Source organism: Panthera onca, chromosome A2 (genome assembly GCF_046562875.1).
Source record: "Panthera onca isolate mPanOnc1 chromosome A2, mPanOnc1 haplotype 2, whole genome shotgun sequence".
Lineage (NCBI taxonomy): Eukaryota > Metazoa > Chordata > Mammalia > Carnivora > Felidae > Panthera > Panthera onca.
Window position 1 is genome coordinate 114,889,248 of NC_138340.1, and position 15,186 is coordinate 114,904,433.

Sequence of the window (15,186 nt, forward strand, 5' to 3'; positions counted from 1 at the left end):
GCACCTGTTTATTGCATATACATCTCATTTAAAAAACATATTAAGTGATGAATCTTTATAGAAACTCTTCTCCAATCCTTGGCCCCAAGCTGTTCAAAGAGCACAGGGTGAGACTTCCAAAGGCCCAACACAGAACAGTTGCTGGGACACCAGAGAAGTGAGCTGAGCAAAGATTTCAGGGACTATATAAAAATGGATTTTAAGTAGACAACTATATTCCATGCCATGTCTGCTTCTTTGCTTACCAAAGGAGTAAGATCCCACTATGTGCCATGCACTAGTCTAGGTGTTAGGGGATATAGCAGTAAGCAAATTGACCGGGTGTTTGCCTTTATGGTAAGAAATCCAAGTAAATGGGTAAGATTGGGAGAGGGATAAAGAATAGTGAGGAAGAATTAATTAATGGGAATTTGTTAAGGCCCAAAGGCAAGAGACAGTATGATGCCCACAAGATATAATGATTCTTTTGGAATTTATTACTAACATCTCTTCTCACTTTACTTCGCCCACACCTTCTCTAATATATTCTATCTATACTAAATGATCTATTTGATCTTATTTCCTCCCTGGAACAATAAGTCAAGTAGATAAAGGTCACTAAGAGAAGTTATGGTGAAGTAAAATGAGAAACTGTCTTAGTTACAATTTAGAAATGGAACAAAATATAGGAATGTAAACCAAAATATAGCATAGTTTGGGGGAAATATTTCTTATAATCTCAAGATAGAAAGACTAGAAGTATGATTTAAAACTCTTAAGGGATTTTAAAAAGTCAATAATCTTATTAGTAAAATTTAAAAACTTCTACGTGGCAACAATGGTCACAATTCAAACAACAAATGGGAAAATGGTCTACAACTCCCATTACAGATATAAGTTCCCTAAAATATCAAGTGCCTATAAATCAATATGGAAAAGATCAGCACTTCAACAGGACAATGGGCTAAAGGAAACACAAATGGCCCTTAAATATATGAAAAGATGGTCTACCCCACTCATAAGAAAAATGCAAATTAAAACTACAAAACACCATATTTCATTTGTTTGGAAAGACTAGTAAAGTTGAGGACACATGAGTCAGCAAAGGTATGAAAAACCAGGGGTTTCTCATTAAAGTCTTCAGAGAACTAGGGACGCCTGCGTGGCTCAGTAGGTTAAGGGTTCAACTTCAGCTTGGGTCATGATCTCACAGTTGGGGAGTTCGAGCCCCGCATCAGGCTCTCTGCAGTCAGCACAGAGCCTGCTTTGGATCTTCTGTCTCCCTCTTTGCTCCTCCTCCCACCACACCCCCAACACACGTACACATACTCTCTCTCAAAAATAAATATTAAAAAAAAAAAATCTTCTGAGACCTAGACTCCTAACAGCAAACCACTCTGCCATTCATAGGGCCTGGTCTTTATTTTCGCAGTCCAGAACAGCTGTAAGCCTGTAATTTCATGTCCATTCCAAGAAACATACTTCCCCAAGGAGACTTCTCAGAAGTACCACACAACACTTCTGCTTACATCTCAAGAATCAAATTTTAGTCACAAAGTCACAACTAACTGCAAAGGAGTCTGACAGCCTTTTAGCTTGATTGCAGTGAGCAGCTAAATGTGACAATTTGAAACATAAAATGGACTTTCGATAGACATTTTCTGACATATCTACTTTGCTGACCAAATATTTATACATACTAATTCTCATATATTAAACACAATAAATCCTCTCCTAAGAATACAACTCTCAAGTCTCATCTAGACATTGCATCCAAAGATTAGGAATTCAGGGAAATGTGAACCTCTCATCTGCTCCAAATGGCTCCCCATGGTCCAGCAATCTAAGAACTTAAAAACAAGTTAACTGCCCCCAACTTACCTAATGTACAGAAAGGTGGCATAGAAGCAAGATAACCACATTTAAATTGTGATTCAGAAAAAGGGAGAAAGGAAAATCCGCCATGACGACTGGTCTGCAGCAATATGAAATTCCGTGAGGCACAGAGACAGCCTTTCCTGGCAGTTTCTGAGGCCTTCAATTCTGCTTTCTAGAAAACTTTCTGGGGCCTCTAATTTTGCTCCCTAGAAGGTTCTTTCCAGTCTCTGGCCTCATTTTCAATAAGCATTAGGGAGCACCAGGGAGCTGCTGACATATCATAGCTTATTTCCTCTTAGTGGAACAAGTCTCAGTTTTCTTACGGAAAAAAAAAAAATGTCTTTTTCCTGTTTCCATACCCTTTTCCTTACTTCCTTTTCTGGACTGTCCTTGACACAACAGGAAAGAACTGCAGTACCGTTCTTTTTCATCATCCCAGTTTTGAGTAAAGCTCTATTATTTACCTTTTAGTATCTTTGCTTACAGGAAAGAGAGCATTAATTCAAACTTCCCTACAATTCATCTGTCAGTCTCAAAAAGCCTTTACACATTGTATCAAAACGTTTGTTGAGCACCTATCATGTGTGATACACTAGGGATCCCAGGTTCAGAGATCCTGGTCCCCATCTTGGTGTGGTAGTCACAAGGTATATAGAGTTGACAATACTCATCAAAATATATATTTAAGATCTATTCATTTTATTGTAGGTAAAATGTACCTCAGTATAAATGTAGCCATCCAAGGAGAGATACAAAGAAATGTTTAAGGTTTCTTATAGCAGACTTAATAATTTCAAATAATTTAGGATGTGAATTTGACTACTCCATGTGCTATTGTGTATAGGGCCCTGGATATTGGGTAAAGATGTGCCCTCTATGGAACTTGAAATGTGAACATTTTGTAGTTGTGATTGTCTATTGTATCATTTCATCAGGTGCAAAAATTATTTTTAAATTTGGCATGCATCAGTACTAAGATCATATGCTTTTAGTTAGCAAATCTGGGTTTAAATCCAAGCTGTCTGTGATTTAGAGGAAATGACCCAAGCCCATTTCTTTTGTGAAATGGAGAGAATCCCCTGCTTCACAGGACTGTTGTGGCAATAGAATAAGTGCTAAGTATAGCAAGTGCTTTCCCATGTTACCACCTCCCAAGATCTTTTGATGTCAAGTCCTTGGCCAGGATTGTATTGACAATTATGACTAACACAGAGAAAAATACTGGCCCTTTACAATGATCCATGTTATGAAAGTTTCCTGTTCACAAAGCACTTTAAACTTAATACATACAATCCCATAATTCATTCATTCATTCTTACTGAACATCTACGTACTAGGACCTGTACTAGCCTCTAAAAATACAGTCCTGCACTTATGAAACTTATATTCTAGGAGCGAGAGTCAAGATTATTTACATACAAACATACAAAATCAGGCTGGTTAAAAATTCTCTGAAAAAAGTTAAGATGAAGGTAAGGAAAACATGATGGGAAAACAAGACAGGTGTCGAGTCTGCTATTTTACATAAGCAAACTGCATCAAGGTGACATTTGGGCAAAGATTAAAGAGAAGAAGCCAAGTATGTGGATATTTGCAAGAAGAGTTCCAGCAAAGAGAAGAGCAAATCAGACACCAAGGTAAGTATGTACCTGGCCTTACTGAAGAAAGAGAGAGCAAAACATTAAGAGTGCAAGTGAATGTGGAGAGAAGAGTCCTAGGCAATGAAGACATCAAAGGCACATAAGGCCGGATTACAGTCTTGAAGGTCACGGAAAATAAAAATTCAGAATTTTACTGCCAGTGATAGGAAGCCACTGCAAAGTTCTGGTGAGGGTATGACGTGATCTTTTAAAAGGATCACTCTGGACATTATGTAAGAAACAGACTTTAATGTGTGGGGGAGGGAGGAAGGCTACTGCAAGTCTAGGGCAGGAATTCTCTAACCTGAATTGCATCAGTCACCTGGAGGACTTGTTAAAACACACACTGATCACACAAAAAGCTGTACACAAATGTTTGTAGCAGCTTTATTTGTAACAGCTAAAAACTGAGAAACCAGATGTCCTCCATGCATATCCATACCATGGTACACTACTCAGCAATAAAAAGGAATAAGCGATACACACAACCTGTGACTCTACAAATAAATATGCTGAGTGAGAAAAGCCAATCCCAAAGGTTATTTGGGTGATTACACTTATATACCTCTTTTGAAATAACAAAGTTATATGGACAACAGATTACTAGCTGCCAGGGATTTGGGATGGGAACGGGGTGTGGGTGAGGAGGATTGGCTATAAAAGGGCAAGATGAGGCTTCCTTGGGGTGACAGAAAAATTGACTTATAGATAGCAATACCCTGACACTGCGCTATAATTTTACATGTCGCCATTGAGGAAAACTAGGTAAAGGGTACAGGGAAATTTCTGTAAATTTCTTACACTGCGTGCAACTCCAGGACAATCTCAAAATAACAAGTTAACAATTCAAAATAATGGTTGAAGTAATTGAATCGCAGAGATTGCAAGGCTTCAACGTTTCCAGACCTAAAAATATACGCTTCTAACAAGTTTCCAGGTGATGCCAATTTGCCAAGAACCACCAATTTAGAAAATAGCACCTTGGGGCAAGTATTATTATTCCATTTTGTGGAAGAAACTGAAGCCTAAAGATTAAGTGACTTCACCAAGGGCTAGGAACTAGGTGGAGGGACAGGACTCAAACCAGATCCTATCAGTTCAGTGTTTTTGCCTAAGTCCATCAAGGTCAGGAATCATCTTAATTGTAAGGACTCTCTAGTGTCTAACACAGAAGAGACCACTGCTTGAATTCGATTGCACTGCCCTAACAATTAAAATTTAATAAAATGTAGCTTAATTGTAACCATCTCACAAACTTTAAGACCTACACACATTCGAGTACGTACGTAATAGTCTTAGTTCTTACCTGTGCTTTGAATCTCTGCTTAAACTCTGTTCCTTAGCTTCCCCAGATGGGAGATCAAGGAACTAGTCCCTTCCTACTTAACTCTGGATTTCTTACTTTAAAACCTACTGGGTTTTTACAGCTACAAGTTAACCCTAAATGAACACAAAACCCTAAATTGCTATTCCTATTAGCATTTTATCAAAATGGACACCTGACATAGTTTACTTTCTCAGTTTCTGAAAATCTTGAGCGAGAAAGGGAAGTAAACATGCACCACAATTCTAACTAAACAAAAGTTCATAAACAACATTAAATTGTAGCCAGGCTGGCGGGCACAGTCTTAAACAATTCTATGGGATTTAAAAACTGCTAAGAGGTTTTAGCATTAAGTGCTTAGCTTTCAGATGTTGAAGCAATTCATTAAATGCTTGCCAAAAATGACTTTCTTGCAGTTAGCTCTCAAAAATTCCACTTTAAAATCTCCTTATGCAATAAGCCTCCATAACAGTCTCCTACGTCTCCATGGCAAAGGTAACAAAACTTAAGGAAATAGGCTTAAACAGCTAAGAGGGTTTTACATCGGGAGTAAGAAAGAACTTTCTGGGAATGATAGCTCTAGTCACCTGAGATTACATTTCATCATCATTCCCTACTTAAACACTGGATGCTTAAAACATTGAAGCCAATGGGCTCCTCCCAAATGGTCTATCTTGTTTCAGGCCTACTTTCCTATGTTAATTACAATTCTCAAAACTAAGAAAGTAGAGCTATTTTGTTAGGTTTACGGAAACAGCTAAATAAAAATAGGATTCAAAAACAGGTAAAGGTCCCAGGAAACCACTGAAAGCTAATCCCCATTAACTGCTTTAGTAGAAAGCTACTCTTCTATTTAACTATCCATGGGCTCTTGCCCAGCCAGTTCTAGTTTCCAAACACCAGTGGGGAAAATCTTAAGATTCAAAATTTAACTGACAAATATATCAGACACACAACTCCCAGAGCCAGTCGCATCCCCTACCAACAGAGACACAGAACCCCTATTTCTTTCAATGACAATTTTACCTCAATGAAGTGCAGGAAATAGGGACATTTTGTCACAAAACTGAGAACTGTTTCCACTTTTACTACCTTAGAACACCCCAGAGGGAGTTATTAATTCAATGCAAAAGGAAAGTGGAACCCCCTTGTTAAGTGAATGGCCAGGATTGAACTTGAAAGTTCTATTTATTTGTTTGAGAGAGAAAGTGAAAGAGAGCGAGCAAGCAGGGGAGGGGACAGAGGAAACGAGCAAAAGAATCCCAGGCAGGTTCTACACTGAATGGGGAACCGGATGCAGGGCTCGATCCCACGACCCTGGGATCATGACTTGAGCCAAAATCAAATGTTGGACACTCAACCGACAGAACCATCCAGGTGCCCCGAAAGTTTTATTTTTCAAGGTAGCATCTAGACACATATATAGATTCACTGTTTAGAAAAAGTACAAAAGGCCAAATTTTTACCTAGTGGTCCATTATATTCAATTCAATAAGGACTCAAGACATAACATTGTTAAAAACATTTATTTAGATACAGTCTATGATAAATAAGTCGGTAGAGGTTCCACTGCCACCGATTCATCTGAGAAGAGCCCTGTGCCATTCAACTGGCGAATGTCTGAACGATGTCCCATCTCTCATCCCAGCCAGAGCGCACACCTTCCATGTTGTTCCTGTTCACTGATTGCTTCCAAATCCAGATGACCTTTATCCCCAAAGTAAGCTAAAATGTTTGCGAAGAGGAGAAATAAATTAAACCCCAAAGTACAAAACTTGAACATAGTTTAAGAACTAGAAGATTTTATACATTTATGTTTGTGTTTACTCGTCTATCAAAATCAGAGATACTTTAAGACAAGGATCAATCTCACCGAGCCAAAAAAAAAAAAAAATCAAACATAGAGACATATATTTAAAGAAACACAGGTTTGTTACTTTTCAGTGTGGTTACCTATTATAAACAAAGAGGAAAACAAGTTGAGATCAATCAAAAGATAAATGACTCATAATTTTCATTAACATGAAGGACTGATGAACCCACAATACAAAATGGCATCAGTATTAGATACCATCTCAGTAAAGCTGAAAATAACACTTACTGAATGCTTTCTATGGGTCACTACTGTGTGGAAAGTTTCCAACTCCCAATTATGACCTTTATTTTAAATACATGGAAACCAAGGCTTTGAGATGGTTACCTAACTTAAGCAGCAGAGTGGGATGTGACCCAGGTGCTCTTAACCTTTGTACCACACAAATCCCAGGGGCAATTATTAGCCTCCATTTCAGCCTCAACTAACTCTTACCTCAATCATTCCAGCCACTAACTTGCCCAAACTTCTAAACTATTTCCTAAGAGGATTCTGGAGGAAGACAAAAGGTGTTTTTTGTTTTGTTTTTGTTGAGGTGTTTTATTTCTATGCCTTGCTGATTAAAAATGTGATTTCTAGTAATATGTCACGTTAAATGAAATCACATTACAAAATGATAACTTGAACATTCTATTTTTAAAAAGTATTTCCCTTTGCCTGGGAAAAAAAACCAACATGCATCTATTTCCAATTTTCAAAAGTGTATTAAAATTTTCCATTAAGCCCCAAGGATTTTTGCATACACTTAAGATATAAAAATAAACTACTCAAGGGAGCCCTGGGTGGCTCAGTCTGTTAAGCATCCGACTTTGGCTCAGGCCATGATCTTTCAGTTTGTGGGTTTGAGCCCCATGTCAGGCTCTGTGCTGACAGCTCAGAGCCTGGAGCCTGTTTCAGATTCTGTGTCTCCCTCTATCCCTGCCCCTCTCCTGTTCATGCCCCATCTCTGTCCCTTAAAAATAAATAAAGATTAAAAAAATTTAAAAAACAAAAAACAAAAAACTATTCAACTACTAAGGGCTACTCCTCTATGGTAAGGAGTATCCAAAATAAAGAGAAAAGAAAATCTTCCTTGGCCTTACACAGATAATGGGAACAATGATCCTCTTGATTAAACCTCAGTGTTCATATATTTTGCCTAAGTGTTTTACTCATTACTGCTCTGTGTTTATTAAAGTACTGCATTTTGAATATAGACTCCTATCAACCAACATTTGCTGACCACATATAATGCACCATCTGGGTGAAAGAGGACACTAAAATAAATATGGTCCTAATCCCTAGGAACCCTATAACTTAGCAAGGGAAACAGACCAGTAAATCATGAACTATATATAAGCATTATAACAAATAAATTTCGGGTTCTGTGTTGACAGCTCAGAGCCTGGGGCCTGCTTTGGATTTTGTGTCCCTCTCTCTCTGCCCCTTCCCTGCTCATGCTCCGTCTCTGTCTCAAAAATAAACATTAAAAAATAATAAATTTATATATAAACTTGACATTAATGAACAAATTTTATATTAATAAAACATTTACATTAATAAAAATCCTAGCTAATTCTGTTCCTTTCAGGGTATAGTACAGGCAACACAGGAAGGTCTCTCTGTCGGCCTCCATAGCACAAGCAGCACGGTATATGAAATTCTCTAACTGAATAACCCTTTTCAGGCCCTCAACCAATTCTTATCTAAATTACAAATATCCCTGGAAGGAAACCAGAAGACGTCCCTAATGACAGAAAAGAATGAGAGAGCAGCAAAGAGAGAGGAGCGCTAAGGCAACACATGGTGAAGAAATGAAAGAGCAGGGGCTGATTGCTTCATCCAGACTGTGGTAGCTGTGAAGGGTCAACTCTTGGTGGGACAATTGAAGCCAAAAAGAAGTACAACAGAAGAGCACATTCTATTCCCATCTCTGGATCCTCTATCACCTGACCTGGGGCACATAAAATGCTTTACCCCAGCTTGCAGATCCATTCTAAAAGTCCTACCACAAGAGCAATCCTACATCAATTCTTATCCAAAAAGCCACTAAGAGGTCAGCGTCATTTAATTAATTCGACTCTTGTTGACAACTACTTTAGGTACTTATAGGACAAGACGTACTTTAAATAAGCAACAAGCATAATATAAGGCAGAGAATGATGCACACAAAAGAATACTATGGGAATGCAAAAAAATGGAGAGGTCTCAGCTAGGAGAAGGGGGAAAAGATTTAAGTGATGACATTTGAGACTGGGCTTTTCTAGACATAGGTTTTCATCAAGTAGAAACAAGGGAAAGAGCACTCTAGGCTGAGGGAGCACAAGCACTGGAGCAAAGGCACAAAAATATAGTTTATTCTGGGAAGCATGCAGTAGCTTGTGCTAGACCAAGTTCTCACATGATAAAGAACTGAAGTAAAGAAGATGACACAGAAAAGATTAAAAATTATTAACAGTATATTGCTTACATATTACTTGCCAAGTACTCATACTTCATATACAATATTTTTATTCAATCCTCATGAAAACTTTATGAAGCAGATATTATACACAATTTATATAGAGGAAACATCACCCTAGAAAAGTTAATGGCCTCTTGGGAAAAGGTATTTGATGGTAATTTCCAGTACTTGGAAAATGTTCACACAGCGTGAGCAGGCAATCCCATCTCTGATGCTTCCTAAGGTAGTTAGTATTTCCCTGTGAAAATAACTGGTCTGAGTTCAATCAGCTAGTAAATAGCAGATACATTACCTCAAGTCCCCATTTCATAGTTCAAAATGTAGAGGCTAAGAAAAAATCAACTTCGTGGGGACCATTTGAAACCAGTTTTAAGCCAAACCATAAATGGTTAAAAGGAGAGCAAAGTGAAGAAAAACAGCAGTGAAGACCATTTATTGAAGAACTTTATCAGGGAAGAAGAGAGTAACTGCAGAAATGGACAAATTGAGGGCATATACAGTGGAAACTTATAAGAAAAACCCCTTCCAGTGAGAAAGGAGAGGCTGGTAAGGTAGAGGGGATGAAGGAAATTCGTTATCAGATGGCAGTGTGCTAAGAAAAGTGGTAAGATTATCTGGGGGAGCCCACATGGCCCAGTGGAAAGAGTGTAGGCTTTGGAGACTGACACACTCCACCACCTACCGACTCTGTGACCTGCTCTCAAGTACTGAAGTGACAATTACAGACACTGTAAATAAACCACCTAAAACAGTGGCTAATGCATTGTAGGTGACTGTTAGAGATATTACTATTATTTTCTGACCATTCTAGGAAAAAAAAAAAGGCTTAGAGTAGGAGTTTGAAGGAACAGAAGACCTAGAATAGCCAGTGAAAAGTCTGTTAGAGCAATCCACAAGAAATATCTGTAAGACAGAAAGTCAAAATGAAATCACGCAGCACCCGGACAGACCCTGGTCATCATCATGCCACAAATTATCAGTCCTTTACAGCAAACCTGCCTATTACAGATTCTGCCTTTATATATAAATACACACTTGTATACAGAAGATGTATATATGTATGTTCATGTGTGAACATATACATACGTTTGTGAGTACACAAACATGTATACTGTGGGTATGTGAAGTTTTCACAAGTGCTTATCCACTACTGGCAAGACTTTCTGACATAGAAATTTGACAATGCATTTTCAGAGCCATAAATGTTCATACACTTAGACTTACTCCCTTGAGAATTTATTATAAGGAAATAAATCAAAACCTATAAAATCTTTCTTAAAATGTTCACTATACTATTATATAAACTACTGAAAATTGAAAACCTAAATGGTAAGTGATCAACAAGTTGAAAATATGAGACATCAATTGTAATTTTAGGTGAAGAAAATAAAATCCTATGTATTCTTGTTAAAATGACATAAAAGGCTGAATGAAAACAGAAATATGGCTAATTAAAAAGTTTATTCACCTTTCAAAGTGGTAGGATGATACGTTACTTCTTTTTCTTTTAAATACATTTAATTACGATTATAACACAGTACAGTAAAATCAAATTAGGAAGGGGAAAGAAAGTACTTACCTGATAACACAAGCTAGACTGGTCTACAAACTGCTGCAATTTCCCAACAGCCCAAAACTGTACTGACTAGTACAGCTCCATTTACAATGCCTACCACTACAACTCTTGCTTCCTAGTGATTCAGTGCTAACAGATGAACATTTGCCCTGCAATGTTTATTTGTAAGAGCAGTACCTCAAAACAGTTGGTTCAGGCATTCCAGGATCTGCACCCCTCTTGAATCCTGGAGGGAAAGGGAGAGGAGAGAGAAACAGAATAAATAGCAATTAAAACCGTAGCAGACAAAACATTTGTAATCAAGAATTTTTCTTTTCAAATCAACCTAGGGTAGGCTAGAATGATATCCACATCTACTAGCACCATCTAAAGTTACCTGTGTGCTATAGAAGTCTTGAGTCTTAACTAGGGTATGAGATTATGTCCAGGACTAACCAATAAGGAGGACAAATAACCTTATCCTTATTATATACACAATTAGCACGTAGCCCTTAGAACGCACTTTCATTATTAGTCTTTACTAAAAAAAGGTGCCACGACTACCATCATACTGGGTAAAAGACTACAAAGAACAAAATGAATTTTTTTTAAATTTTTTAATGTTTATTTTTGAGAGAGAGAGAGAAAGAAAAAGAGAAAGAGAGCATGTGCGCGCGACAGAGGGGGAGGGGCAGAGAGGGAGACACAGAATCTGAAGCAGGCTCCAGACTCTGAGCTGTCAACACAGAACCTGATGCAGGGCTTGAACCCACAAACTGGGAGATCATGATCTGAGCCAAAGTCAGACCCTTAACCAACTGAGCAACCCAGGCTCAGCTTTTTTTTTAAGATTTTTTTTAAACAATATTTAAAAAACTCAATTTTTAAAAAAACAATTGAGGATATCTTATTTTATCCTCTTTTTGATAAACCTCTTTTTATAAAGCAATCAAAGACTGGAAATAAAAAGAGAGGAGAAAACACCAAGTTATTGTTTAACAATCTAATTAAGTCAACACTCTTGTTACAAGCATGATCAAATAAACCTTTTACCATTTAAAATATATTTATTAACTGGATAACATATATCTAATTTGTTGATTAAAATTAAAGTAAGCATCAAGAACTGTGAGTGGTATGAAATTTTACCCCATTTTCAAGACAACAAACTAGACTGCCAGTTTCACAGATGCTGGTAGAAGACACAAGATCGTGAGTCAAAAACAAAGGACAGTTCATTACTCCTAGCAATAAGTATAGTCAGAATATCATCATTTTTAGATGAACCCTGAGTTTAGGGAAACAGTCTTTTGTGATGGGTAGTGACGTTGCTTCCCCTTTGCTCTAAAAGGAGATACTGTTTTCCAAGGCTGTTCACTCCACAAACATCCTTAAAAATATGGAACAAAAGGTGGTCAGAATCTCTACTCACAAGATTTGTAGAAATTCAAGACACCATGGAGAATTGTCTTCCAATAGGTAATTCATTAAAATCTTCCTACTGGTTAATGTCCAAACAGATTATCATCATGCCACTGTTCTATTTTATGGCACTATATTCCCATGTACTCCCTGAAGCCCTAAAAGTTATGTTTAAACCTAAATTCAATCCACAGTTCTAGGTTTTACTGAGAGCTGAGGGGGAGAAGAAAAAGAAACTGCCTGGAAACTAGGTTGGACACAAAATTAAATTTCTATAGCAGCACTGTCAACAACAGCCAAAATATGAAAAGAGCCCAAATGTCCATCGATGGATGAATGGATAAAGATGTGCTATATATGTACAATAAAGTATTACATGGCAATCAAAAAGAATGAAATCTTGCCATTTGCAACTAGACGGATGGAACTAGAGGGTATTATGCTAAGTGAAATTAGAGAAAGACAAATATCTCATGCCTTCACTCCTATGAGGGCTTTAAGATACAAAACAGATGAACATAAGGGAAGGGAAGCAAAAATAAAAACAGGGGGAGACAAAACATAAGAGACTCTTAAATAGGGAGAACAAACTGGTTACTGGAGGGGTTGTGGGAGGGGGACGGTCTAAATGGGTAAGGGGCATTAAGGAATCTATCCCTGAAATCACTGTTGCACTATAAGCTAACTTGGATGTAAATTAAAAAAATTTAAAAAAATAAAAAGAAAAGAAAAGAAAAAATTAAATTTCTACACAGTGAAAGGAAAAAGACAATGATTAACAAGGAAGAATTACTAAAAAGATAGCTCTAACATTACTGTCAACCTGAGTTGGAAGCTAGGGTGAAAAATCATCATAATGGTAGTGCTAAGAAAGAGAATACCTCCAGTGGGCACAATAGGAAAAATAAACTCCGGGGGGGGGGGGGGGGGGGGAAGGGAGGGGGTGAGTAAGGGAAGCATTCTCTTCGGACCAAAGCCCTTGATACACAGAATGTAGCAACCAGCTACAACTTTCTAGCTATAGAAAAGGAACCACAAAACAAAAAAGGGAGGAGCGAAAGATAGATATAAAGATTTATAGAGCAGCAAAGAAATCAAAGGGTCCAAAGTGCAAGCTAAAAAAAGGACCCCCTACATGCATCAATGGAAAAAGGAGGCACAAAGAAGGGGAAGGACCTAAGTCCTCATAACTTTCTTAGCTAAAAGGAGAGCTCGTCCTAGTGTTTGACTAAGTAAACTGGGTCCTTCTACCATTAAATCAAAGTTGGGGGGGGCAGAGAAAGAGGGGGTACACAGCTTGTAAGAGCAGGCTATCACAACTATGTGTTCTAATCCTTGACACCTATACAAAGTTGCTAAACTCCAGAATAATGCTTAAAAACAAACAAAAAAGCATTCAAAATAGGTAGGAAAAGATCTTTTTAAGTCTTTATACCAAAGTATCCCCAGATTACTGGTAGGTTTACATTGCATGGGGAAATGGGAGTGACAGCTACCTGGAAAATATCCAGCAAAATTAAGGGCTCTGTCAAGACTAAGAGTGAACGTACTTTATCTTGAACAATGCAGTACACCTAAAACAAACAGGAAGCAGCACCTTGTTAAAATCACAGGGTTTTAAAAGTGTGAAACTGAGTTTTAGAAAATATCAAACTGTATGCTCAACTGATAGAGCTGGAACCTTTCCTTTCCACCACATTGTACACCTGAAATATAACATTGTGTATCACCTATACTTCAAAAAAACAAAAAAAAAACCCCAGAAAAACAAAAAACTATCCAAGACTAGAAATAGGATAAAGTCCCAATGTACAGCCCTAGGTGTCAATATTTGCCTAAGTACTTAAATGCTTGCAGTACAGCACAGTGGTTAAGAGTATGGGCCTTGAAGGGGTGTTTAGGCGGCTTAGCCAGTTAAACCTCAGACTTCAGCTCAGGTCATGATCTCCCAGTTGGTCTATGGGTTCCAGCCTCCCAGTAGGCTCTGTACTCGGGGCCTGGAGCCTGCTTCTGATTCTGTGTCTCCCCCTCTCTGTTCTTCTTCCAATCGCACTCTCTCTCAAAAATAAATAAACATTAAAAAAAAAAAAAAAAAAAAAAGTACGGGCCTTGATACCCCATTACTTGAGTTCATAGTTCCCCACTTAACAGCTGTGTGTCCTTCCGAAAGAAATTTCTCTCTGATTCCATTCCCTCACCTATAAAATGAGATCCTAACAAAAATCATCCAAACTCTTCACTGTGCAACTAAGAAAGCAAAAACTATTGTCATAATCATGCTTCAGGACAGGGGCATATCCACGAGGTCTACAGGCCTCTTTCTATTTAGGACCACCTGTAGAAGTGAGGACAAATGCCAGGAAAACCCACCTAATGACAGAATGAGGGGTCGCTTTCAAATATATCAGGTCGCCTAACTCTCCCAACAATCCTCAAAGGTAGGTCACCTCCATTTTATAGATGTAAAAATAGAATGAGAATTTTAAAAACTTGTTAAAGACCATTAAAAAAACAGTACAGACAAGAACTTGAACTCAGGTTAGACCGACCCCACTGACTAGACAACATCAAAGGACGTGCACGGCGTGGTCCGGTTTCTGTCTCCCGCCCTAGAAAGCCAAAAATGGAGGCAAGGCCTCCGCATACCCTTCCCTCCCGTCTCCTTCCAGGTTCTCCTCCTACTGACCCAGGTAAATCACGAGAGGAATAAAGCCCCAGCGGATGGCAAACTGGCCGCCCTTAAAGAGCTGCTGCAGCCTCTGCTTGGCCTCTTTGCTCAGCTTCACCATGGCGACAGCCGGAGCGGCGAACTGAGAACACTTCAACACCAGCAGCAGCTTAGGGACTCCGAAAAGGAAAGACGCGCACGCGCCAAACACCGCATTTACGGTAGAAGTCGTGACGCCGCCAGCAGAGGTCGTAATTCATCGCCTATCCAGACAAGACGCCTATCCGCGGCGCTACCTGTGGACGGCGCATGCGTGTCTGGTTCTTCCCCGCCCCGCCCCCCCCCCCCCCCCCCCCCCCCCCCGAGTCCTGATTTTACTTTCCTACGTTTTAGGAATCGCCGGG

The 15,186-nt window shown here is 38.6% G+C and overlaps 1 protein-coding gene across 1 annotated transcript; it reads right to left on the bottom strand.

Moving 5' to 3' along the window:
- Window positions 1–6,328: 6,328 nt before the first annotated feature.
- Window positions 6,329–14,977, bottom strand: TOMM7 (translocase of outer mitochondrial membrane 7). The gene is made up of 3 exons (XM_078441408.2): window positions 14,801–14,977; window positions 10,891–10,939; window positions 6,329–6,546 (listed from the first exon to the last, which is right to left on the bottom strand). The coding sequence occupies exons 1-3, from the start codon at window positions 14,901–14,903 to the stop codon at window positions 6,531–6,533; spliced, it is 168 nt and encodes a 55-aa protein (XP_078297534.1). The 5' UTR covers window positions 14,904–14,977; the 3' UTR covers window positions 6,329–6,530.
- Window positions 14,978–15,186: the final 209 nt, after the last annotated feature.

What these genes read in the sequence shown, in the direction of transcription:
- TOMM7 (XM_078441408.2), bottom strand. Translation starts at nt 14,903, where the DNA reads ATGGTGAAGCTGAGCAAAGAGGCCAAGCAGAGGCTGCAGCAGCTCTTT. An exon ending in TCCTCTCGTGATTTACCTGG is followed by an intron (nt 10,940 to 14,800) that starts GTCAGTAGGAGG and finishes CTTTCCCTCCAG; the next exon opens with GATTCAAGAGGGGTGCAGAT.